Source organism: Idiotropiscis lumnitzeri, chromosome 7 (assembly GCF_059441095.1).
Source record: "Idiotropiscis lumnitzeri isolate Australia: NSW breed Sydney's pygmy pipehorse chromosome 7, RoL_Ilum_1.0, whole genome shotgun sequence".
NCBI classification, from domain to species: domain Eukaryota; kingdom Metazoa; phylum Chordata; class Actinopteri; order Syngnathiformes; family Syngnathidae; genus Idiotropiscis; species Idiotropiscis lumnitzeri.
This window is the reverse complement of record NC_142397.1, coordinates 12,826,538-12,838,040: the sequence shown is the minus strand read 5'-3', so window position 1 is coordinate 12,838,040 and position 11,503 is coordinate 12,826,538. Positions and strand designations below refer to the sequence as shown.

Here is an 11,503-nt window from a genome sequence, read left to right as displayed (position 1 = left end):
AATCAAAACGAGCTGATAAAAAGATTCACAATATGTTGGGGAAAGGACCAAAAGCATCAAAACTCAAGTGAAGAGTTGTCTTACCTCTCGTGACGCACGTCCATCACTCCCGAAATGACGTCCGTCAGTGTTGGCCAGTTGAGCAATGAGCGCAGTTAGACAAAAATCACCATTTTCAACATCCCTCCTGCATTTTGGCAGACATGTGGCCCATTGCCAAAGAGCTCAATGGAATGATTCCAATCAGTTTCCCATACTCAAATTCTCTTTCAATCACTTTGCGTTACTCCCGCATTGACCTCTTTGAAGGGATTTGCCTTCTGTCCCAGTCCGAGACCCCTGTGCTGTTCGCGCAGGGGGTCAAAGGTGATTGGAGCTCAGTTGATTCAACCTATGAGCATTTCTGGTACTCAAACAGTATTTATTGTGTTGCAAGCTGAACATGACTTATATGAAAAAAAATCACAATCAACATTAAAGTAACAACCATTTTTTGAAAAACAGATCACATATATTTTTGTTTAATTCCATATGGTCAATGTTGGGGCTTGTGCAAATGAAAACATATCAGCTCAATTGTAACCTCAGTATGACAAAAAAATAACACGTCACTTGCTTCCCAGCATAATAAATATGCTACCTGAATTGAATTGAACTTTTATGGTGTTGAAAATAATTTGAAAATATTACAAAACAAATTCCAGTGTTTGGCCGTGCCAGGCCTGAATGTTCAATAAGCACCACTGATCAGAGTTTGATCATCCAACCAAAAAATTTTTTTTTTTTTTGCTGGTGCAGTTTCCCCTTAAATTCAATTCAAGGGTTTTTAGTAACATTTGCCCAACTGGGGAAGTTGTTCAGATCGAACATGGCTACCCCCCACGTGTTAATGCCAATGTTGATAGTGATGACTCCAAGGAAGTTCAGGATGAATCCAGCCTTGGCCTGAAAACACAAACGATACCATTTGTGGATTGCATCTCAGATTGTCTACCGAATGTTGTGGTGGGAGTATAATGGACAATGCTTCAGCATTTAGAATGAATATATAGAGATGTTAGCTCGCTTTCCACTATAATATCTATTTAGGATGTTTTGTTTTTACAAATAAATAATGTGATTTGATCAGTCATAGGATTAATATAAGCTGCTTAAATCCAAAATTGGATTTCCAGATCTCTGGATCTCTAGCACACCAGCACCACACACTGAGAGTTGACTTTACAGAAGACCTCACCATGTCCATTACTTTAAGGTTGCCATAAGAGAAGGCAATGGCGTTGGGGGGCGTGGCTACAGGCAGCATGAAAGCCAAGGAAGCAGCAATGGTGCAGGGAAACATCACGTACAATGGGTGGATCTTGATGGCTGAGGCCTAGGGGAGTCAGGGGAAAATTATTTGATGGGAGACGTTCAAATATATATATATATATATATATATATATATATGTGTATATATATATATATATATATATATATATATATATATATATATATTAGGGGTGTAACAGTAACAAAAAAGCAATATGAATGCAAGTACATCAAATCAAACAAAAAAAATCATTACACTAAATAATATTGAGATAGGCTGCATATCAAATTGTCATGTATTGGAGAGAGATTGTCATTCCTGCCGTTACAAAATATATGCATCATAATGTCTTAACCTGAGCTGTACCATATCAAAGGGAATTGTAATCCCACTCTCTCATTTTTGTTATATATTACGAGATAATTTATTCTACTATACATCTTTATTCTTATGACGTTATAAGTTCATTTGAGAAATGTCACTTTATTCTGGTACAGTTGCAACTTCATGAGTGGAAAATTACAACTTTATTAACAGGCTTGGTGCTTTCATGGTCTTTCACTTATATAGCGCTTTTACACCTACACAGAAAAAAAGTAGTTGAATTTACTCAATTTTATTATGTCAAGTGATTGCAGGAAATAAAATCATCTGGATTGAGATACATTTTTAGCTAGACATTTTTAGGTTGTTGGAGCTGAATGGATTCAATCTGTGAGTATCTCCAATACAAAGTACACAATAAAACTATATTAAAAAATTTGCGGGATCCACATGAATTTATTTAATATCTTGCTCCAGGTCACATGGTCACAACAGCCAGTGATTGACTGCACAGCCTCTGGGTTGCGAGACATACCGCCCCACTATTATTAACATTATAAATATATATATTTTTTTTTATATTTTGATTATTTGATTTTTTTACTTAATTTCTACATCATAACATTACATTTGTGAAAATTAAAAAGTAAACAAAACAGCTTTGCTCTACTAGATGACCCCACACTACACTACATTTTATCTTTTAATTTGATGACTTTTTTATATTGCAACTTCCTTCTCACAACATTATGACTCGATCCTCATAATACTATGACTTTATTATCCGAACTTCACAGCTCTATTCTTGTAAATCAATGTTTCATCCCATCAAAAAATATTTTTTGTCATAGAGTTACAAGTTGATTATCATCTCATAAAGTCAGATAAGTCGTTGTTTTCTTTATGTGACTTTATTCACCTAACATTAATTGGTTCTAACGTTTGAAGTCTATTCTTGGTGGAGTAATGCTGTAATACAACTCCGTTCCGCAAAGACATTGAATAGTAAATGAACGACAGGAGAGGTTTGCAACACTTCATTTGGAGACAAATGAGACGGACCTAAATGATTAAAAATACTGAGTGTTGGTTCTCACCATTGCGCCGAGTATTGGCAGAAAGAGTGTGGTGGTCGCAGTGTTGCTGGAACATTCCGTGAACATGGCCACCATCAGACACAGCAGGATGGAGATAGCAAAGGGAGGGATGCTCTGCAGCGGCATGAGACTTTCACCTAACCACTTGGACAGGCCGGACACCTTTACCGAGTGGGAAGAACACGCAACTGTGTAAAGAATTCCATTGGGAAAATGTGGCGTGAGCTTACCTCACTGCCGTGGGCTAAAGCAAAGCCTCCTCCCAGCAGCAAAATGATGTTCCAAGGCATCTTTTCATGGACAGTCTCCCAAGTTAGCAGAGGAGGTGCAGCTTCAGAAGGGCCTGAGTTGAGCAAAGACGAGAAACCGGTTTACATGCAGTATGTAAAACACTGTAAAAGTTTTCATACACAACGCGCAAAGATCATAAAAGCACACCTTCGTGAACTAGTAAAAGAAACAAAATGTTGACAAATGTTGAAAATTCATGGATTCCTGTGGCATGTCAAAGCTGCCTCTCAAAAGTGCCTGGACATTAATCTTGTGTTGATAAAATCCAAACTCATTGCAATGAACACAAATACGCTCCACTTAAGTTGGCGACGAAGAGGAAATTATTCACACATAGAAGTAATTTCTTGTGAAGGTGCAGCAAGCTAGTTTGTCCAAACTTGACCTTGAAGATATCAAGCTACAAATCAGGAAGGAGATCTGATAGCGGTTATTCGAAAAGACAGAATCAGCTAAATTGCTTTTAACAAGCCCTTAAAGTTACAGACAGTATCTTTATATGTTCAAAGGAAGATTGGATTGACATGATTGTAAAACGTCGCTTGAAGAAGCTGCTGGAAATTTCCTTCACTCGATGCAGAGCCAACTGCGCAGAGCCAACTATCAGTCTCCAAGTGTTTTTTCAAAGATAAGCACAATTATGAACTACCAAACCATTGTAAATGTACCCGCTGCATGTACACAGCAGATAAGGGATGAATGGCTTGCCTACCGTCCTCAGACGTCCTGCAACATCTTGGAAATTTGGAGGGGATGCAGAAGAACAGCGCTGACATTAAAATGGCCACAGTGCCATCTGTGACGTATCTGATGAGTAAGCACATATATAAAATGTTTGATGTATTAAATGATGGAGATTAAACAAATGAACACAGGGTGTTAAAACACCGCACCAGACAGTAATTTTGGATTAAAACCGTGAAAATGGTTCGTGCTCCTCAACTTAACATCCCGCAGAAATTTAAGGACGTCATTATAACTCTACAGGTCGACTACAATGCCTTTTCCCAGTTGTGATACTCTCAAAGCAATCGCATTTAACACTTATAGCAGCGGTCCCCAACCACGGTTCCACGGGCTACTGTGGACCGCGCCGTTTTGATGAAAGGAAAAAAAATTATGATTTGAGGCTGAAAAATACTTTATTTTGAAGTTACCAGCTTCTCTCAGTTACATCCATCTATGATGGACTCTCGGCGCATGTCAAAAATGCTAATTGGCTCGGTTGCGTTATGCTAATATTAAACCCACAAGCTAGCAAAATGAGTAAGAAATCCGAACGTGTACGAAGCCTGCGCTGCACAGTATGCGGCGAGCAGCTCTTGATAAAGCGTTATAGAGACACATTTCAGGTGGACGCTGCTGCCATAGTTACCTAAAAATGTGGTTTCACGTTAATTGTTATTTATTAAATATCCCAGTTTTTGTGTTGCTTCTTATAGTTGTTCTGTGGCATCTGTTCCGTTACCATAGTGACCATATTCAGGTCAATAAAAATACACTTTGGCTTTGTGTTTGTTGTTGTAGCACTTTATTAGCCAGCTAAAATACTCCCCAAACCGAAAACTCAACACGAACCCACCTCCGCCGTTCCACAAAAATTATAGATTTGTATGAACCAGTCTGAGGCGGAAAAAGGCTGGGCGCCACTGACTTAAGCATGTAAACATAGTCATACAATATATGTCCCTGCAAAAAAGATAACCATTAACCTTGGTGTCCAATAATACGGCCCATGGAGGACATTATGCTGACTCCAACTCTAAACTATTTCTGGTACCGGTCAATAGTCCTTGTCACACTCACGTTTTCTTTTGGTTGAAGAGAACAGTGGCCCAGCCTGGTATGAAGCCAGGCTCCCTGGTAAACCACAGAAGAACCAGCAGAATGAAGATAACCAGCACACTGGCCTCAGCGAAGCTCATCTTGCCCAACTTTTTGTACTCATCTTTGATTACCTGGTTGGCCTCCTTGTCACCAGCGGTCTTTGTACCACATCCAAATGTCTGTTTCAGACTAGAAAAAGCACAATAAAATACTTTGACTCTTTGAAGTGAGGTCAGTTGTTAAAACTGACTTTGACTTACTTAAAGCCCAGAAACATAAACTGCAGCCACAGCCAAGCTAAGGCCAGCATGAGAATCATGTTAGGGAATGCGAAACCAAACCAGCTTGCAAAATTGATGACGCCACCATTTTCTGGAAATAGTCTGTGGGTAGAGGTAGGAAATGAAATTTCAGAGGGGAAATATCAGTTAAGATGCAAAATAGTATCACACTCAGATGTGGGCACATTAGTAAATTCAGCAAGTCCGTCATTCGTCATTTGTTCGCCACCGGTTTGTCATCGTCATTTCAAGCGTTTTTTTCCTGTCAGAGGAGCCTCTCTTCTTTGCCGCTTGAAGCTAGCTCAGTAGTCAACCCCGGCACAAACCTAAGCGAGTCACGTAGCGCGTGATTCCGTTAGTCTTCGAAATTGGGGAGTCCGTCGGTGATGGACTGACACGGTTCTGACACGGTTCTTCAGCGCTGACCCGAAACAAAAGCCCACTTGCCCATCTCTGATCATAACGGTGCATAGTTTTATTCTTTCAAAGAATAAATGCTTTCAACAAAGAAAATATATGAATGGCAGGTATTTTTTTTTACTCCTAAAGTGTGCCAAAATTATTGCTGCATACCATAATGTCTTCCCAAACCCAAACATGGGGTTACTAACTATGAGGATCCAGTAAGGCTCGCTAGCTGTTCAGTGGCGCTTCACTGCTGTCCCTTTAATCTGTCTCGGTCAAGTTTTGCAAAATAGCTGACGCTGCACATTATGACATGGACAACATGAGAGGACTTTGAAATTAAATGTTACACCGCAGTATTCGTATATTAGATTATATCTACTGTTCTGCTTTGTTGAATTGGTATGAAGCGGTGTCATGCTGACTTGATGTAATAACTGTTTACGGAGCTTTGCTCGGAGCATCCAACCAAAACACCCCACAATTATAATTAAATACAGATCAGCGCTCGCTTAGGCGTTCTAAATTGTGCCTCGCCAAACTGAACACTAAATGAACAAAACGATAGAATCCACTCAGCGTAGCATAACGATGCTCCTCACAAGCCCTTGGGTGCGAGTTTGCACGGCTTCTTGGGATTGTTGCAATATACAATGATCTGTTGTTAGATTTTCACAATTTCTATTTACGTACTTATCCATCTGGCCCATTAGGATGACGTTTGGTGTGGTTCCTGTGAGGGTCGCCGTCCCTCCAATACTGGCAGCATAACACACGCATAGACTCATGCCTTTTGTCAGCTTTATATACTTCTGCTCCCGCTTGTTTCTCTGCTGCTCCACCCTCTCTGGATTCCGAGCGTGACCCTCTGAAAGCAGACATTTGAGACTTGGATTTGGCCCTGCTATTTGTTTTTATATTTGATGATATTATATTGTGTCATCGCTGAATGAAGAAGCTATTAATATTTGAATAGCAAATCCTCTTTGATTTTTATCATTATATATATATATACTTTATATTTTAGTCATGTCAGTTTGTGCATGCAGCGAACTGCATGTTAATTTAATCGACACCAACATCCACAACGTTCTATTGTGTGGATATCAATGCTTGTCTATAGAATACCCATCATCATTATTATTCCCAAAACAAAGCAAAAAAAACCTACTTGAAACCGCAGCGTCTATCATCTCCATATTATCTTGATCTGTAAAGGCACAAATAGAGCCGAAGTGAAGAAGATGAACAACCAATGGATTGCTTTCACTCAGGGAGACACACTCACCCGTGTTAATGCAGTGGTCCTTTAGTTTGACCTCCTTGGATTCATTCGTGTCAGTCATCTCAAAGGCTTGGTTTTCCAGGCCATCCCTCGTAGCCTGGATTTCATTTGTTTGTTTTTCAGCATTGGCCTCCGAGTCATTGAGCTGCTGCAGCACGGCGTTAGCAATGGGCAGCATCATGGCCGTGGATGCTGTGTTGCTAATCCACATGGATAGGAAGGCTGTGGTGCCCATGAAGCCTATCATCAAGCTGGAAGGATGGGAAACAAATTCATTCGACTATTCATTTGTAAAACAACTGCTTCAAATGGAGAATTTGCAGTCTTACAGCGAAGGTTTGACACCGACAAGTAGAAGGACCAGGAGAGCAATTCTCTTGTGGAGGTTCCAATGTTCCACAGCGATGGCCACCAGCAAGCCACCAATGAAGAGCATGTTGGAGTCTTTCAGGTATTGGATACACACCTGGGCCACGGTTCCACATGTGAGGGAAACTTTGGCTTTAAGAACAATTCAGCCACATGCTTTTCACGTCGAGACCCACAAAAGGGCATATACTGTACACTTGCCCATACCTCATCTGACTGCATGATCTTCATCATGGGGAAAAGAATAACAGGAAGCAAGGACGTCACAGCCAGAGGGATGCACTCGGTACACCAGTACAGCGCCATCAGGATAATCACAAAGCCGCATTTTGCCTCCTGTAATATATATTGTACGATTAATTAACAAAGACATGTGTCCAGGCTGAGCGCGTAGAGCTTACACATACAGTCGACCGCTTACAAACTATTCGAGGAAACTTTATTTCCAGTATATGGCACATTTCATACACAAGGTCACTCAATTTGCTTCACACAGCAGAAAGCAAAGCACCTAAAAATATTTCCAACAGAACAGCTGAATAAATTCGCAACGCAAAGAGACCAATAAGGAGCTTATTCAAATTACTAAAAGAATATAAACAACATTTAAATGTATTTACAAACAACACATTTACCAACATTTAAAAGCAAAAGAAAAAAAACATTAAAACATCATTTAGTGAGGTAAAAATGCTTAAAAAAAAATAATCTTAGTCAATGTTAAGGAGAGGAAAATAAATAGCTCATGCCAATCAAATCAGAAATAGTGAACGTTATATGAACGTAGAATTGGTTGTATGTCCAGAATTTGTTTTTTTTTTGTTCTGTTAGTTTGATTTATTAGAATTTTTCAAGCTTGACAATTATACAATGCAAGGTCACTAATGGGAGTTGTTTCCTGGAGAACATTAGCAACTGTATAGATAAACTCACACATGTGCACACACACTTACACACATGCATACACACAAACACGCACTCATTGAAGCCCCTGACTCCAAAGAAGATGCAATAAAATGTCACCACGGTATTATGATGTTTTGATTATTCTTACAACCGCACAGTCGGGACATATGATCAAAAATCGTCTTAAAACATTCAACTCATACAAATCCAAAGACATTTAATTTTTCATTTTTATATCTGGTCTGTTTCAATCCCCTTATTTTTTTTTTTACCCACGTGAGAAAAACAGATGCGTTCACTCCGCTGCACGGAGGCTGCTTGAAAATTTGGTGTTTGGAAAATGTGTTCGCAGAGCAATAAAGCCAGCAGCAAATGACAGTTCAGAAATTTGGAACCATGTCATCGTCAAGAACAGGTTCTCTGTGCTCAAATTTCATTTCCACAACTTCTTTACGTGTTGTCTATGATTGGTTTACTACTGGTATATCTTGCCACTTGTTGATGAGATGTAATGAAGCCAATTGGTGTATTTTGAATTGCATGTAAAACTGCCACAGTCGTCACAAGAAGCATAATTTCTCACACTTGTGCCTCGCACGTTTCCATCGTGTTGTTGGAAACCACCATTGTGGGAAAATATTTCATCTGACAATGTTTGACGTCAACACAAAGATTTCTATTGTTGAATATGTAGCCAATCAATGGAAAACGACAGGAATGAATAATCTCATTCTCGAGAGGATGAACGTTCAGCTAGTGGAATGTCATGGGAAAAAAATGCATTATATGCCTATGCAAACCTAAAACAATATTAATATCATTTTACACACATTATTACACTCATACAACTGTATTGTAATTTGCAAAATCATTTGCAACATCTAATGTTAGGTCAATAAAAAAAAGTTAAGATCAATTTTGATGGAAACAATCAGAGAGCTATGAAATAATGTTTATTATAGTTGTGATACAGCTTTAAATTGTTTCTCATTAGCGCTGAGCACTTAATGAATTGTGCAGTGAGTGCACATTCAACAGCAGTGGAATACCAGATCCATGAATCAAGAGCATCAATCCCAGGTGTGAGCCATTCTTACCGAGGTGGGGATGACGAGAGGCAGAGGCAGCAATAGGAGAGGTGTGAGAACGATCACAATATAATTCCTACATCGCCACAGCGATGTAAGAAATCCAGCCATGATCCTGAAGCTGTGCTACACATTCAAAGTATTGAAACAATCAGTGGAACAAACAAATAAAAAAGATCAGTGACACCACTGTTCAATCTAAAGAGACAATATCAAATAAGATCACAGTTTAAATAGCAGTTCACTTCATATGTCTCCCTGAAGTCCATTAAAAATTAACCTCAAAGCGAGAAAGGGGCCCACGTGTGCTTACATGTGTTTTCAGATAAGAAGATGTACTAGTGACAATAAAAGTAGAAAAAAAACTAATCTGAATCTGACTCTGTGCCATCTATCAATGTGAGGGCAGACAAAAAAAAAACTATTTTCACATGCCTCATTTGGTCATTGCAACAGTAACAGCAGTGCAAGGTGCAACGAGCACACTAAACTTGTTGTGGGACATTGTGACTAACGGAAATAAATCCAAAGGCTGTAATGTACAAAGAAATACGTCAAAATCAACGACCATGATGTATTTTTTTTATTTAGGGACGAGTGTGGATAACCAGTTTGGATAATGGATGGATGGAAGTGAGAGAACATGCAAGAGCAAAGTACCATTCGATAACAAGGTTAATGGCCTTGTAAATGACTCATGTGGGTGTGACTTGAACAGAACAATGCAGTGACTTCCATTCAATTCTGCGCAAGGAAGAAATGTCGACAAACCAGACTGACCTCCTGCTCTATCATTTGTGTGCGCATGCGTGGAGGTGTGAGAGCCGCACACCTGGTATGCGCTCAGCAAAATATTTTGTAATTATAATAATTCTAACTAAAATGTACATTACATTAGATTTTTAAAAAAATGAAGACTTAAAAGAGTAACTTGTGGAGACTGACAAAAATATTTGGCTGCATTGATAGAAAACACAGCATTATTATATTTTCTTTTTTTTACCCAAATACAGATTCAAATGAAATGTTGTATATGGTGTGCACTGAAAGTAAAAAGGGGCCGTGGGTAATTTTTTTACTTGCTGCAGGCTAATCGTGTGTTTGTATTTAATAGCTCAAAGTCTCTCAACGCTGAATAAATAGAAACATTTGTACAGCTACATTTGTAGCCCGTTGCCTTTCTAAAATGAAATTTACGACAAAACTTAACATCACAAAACATACCATTTGTATGCACAAAAAAGTTGCATTGCATAGGAAGAATGGACTCCATGGGGTTTTAAAATAACTTAATATCATCTTGAGGGGCACAGCTTAGATTCTCAAAATGTGCCGTAGTAATCATGAGCATCACATTGAGAGCAAAAAAATGGAACTTGTGCATTTGTTTTCCTATTCTTTGAATATCAATTAAAAGAGGAATTAAAAATATTTGTTTGTGTGTGCGTGCGCGTGGGTGCGTGTGAGTGCGTGTGTGTGTGCGTGTGTCTCAGGAGCACAGGTAAAAATTAAACAGTGAGTTTTTAGATTGTTAATGTGGTCTTAAAAATTTTCAACATTTGATTAATTTTGTGGAACTATTAAAGACCCTCTATTTGTATAAAAAAAATAATTTGTTCAAAGTAACGCAGCTAAAATTAGAGTGTATATATCACCTTTTTTCCACTTCTATTTTTGTGAAGCTTTTAACAGGTATTTACTTGAATAATATCTTGTAATTAATGTAAAATCACCAAATATGACGTGTATTTTAAATCAAAGACTGTTCTAATGGCTTTCTTTGATCCTTGAATACAATCTCAATGGAGTCATCTTTACAGGAATTCTTTTCAGAAACAATTCTCAAAAATTATATATTTTTTTTTCCTATTCCTGCCCGCATTGTTTTTGAAATATGCTCAGAAAACTACAACCACGAAAACCTAAAAAACTTTTCAAATGCATATAGGGTGATCACGCTAAACATGTAAACAAACTCAAATTCTGCCAAATTCCGTAAACCTGGGCATATGCGTGGAATATTTTGGATCATGTAACAACAGGTCACTTTTTAGTTTGACTCTTGGGTCTATTCTATTTCAAATCAGACGCAAGCACAGGGAGAACACACACACAGATCTGTCAGCACTAATTTTAAATGAAAGCTTTATGACCTCTCGTTATGTATTTATTTTTTTTATTTTTCTGTTAATCTGTGTCAGTTGTCACATTTTGTTATTTGTTTATTTTTTTTCCTTTTTGTATTGTTGTTGTTATAAATAAAATTGTATCGTATTGTATTGTATTGTATTATGTTACTTCTTCTGACCTGCCAAAAC

At 38.4% G+C, this 11,503-nt stretch overlaps 1 protein-coding gene across 1 annotated transcript; it reads right to left on the bottom strand.

Annotated features, from left to right (window-relative positions):
• Positions 1-400: 400 nt before the first annotated feature.
• LOC148333617 (solute carrier family 13 member 2-like) lies at positions 401-9,330 on the bottom strand. Its single transcript, XM_088300406.1, has 13 exons — positions 9,195-9,330; positions 7,399-7,527; positions 7,152-7,288; positions 6,826-7,073; positions 6,709-6,747; positions 6,231-6,405; positions 5,112-5,234; positions 4,831-5,040; positions 3,737-3,831; positions 2,964-3,076; positions 2,734-2,895; positions 1,238-1,375; positions 401-945 (listed from the first exon to the last, which is right to left on the bottom strand). Exons 1-13 carry the CDS (start codon positions 9,294-9,296, stop codon positions 817-819), a joined length of 1,800 nt encoding a protein of 599 aa, XP_088156532.1. The 5' UTR covers positions 9,297-9,330; the 3' UTR covers positions 401-816.
• Between the last annotated feature and the right edge of the window lie 2,173 nt (positions 9,331-11,503).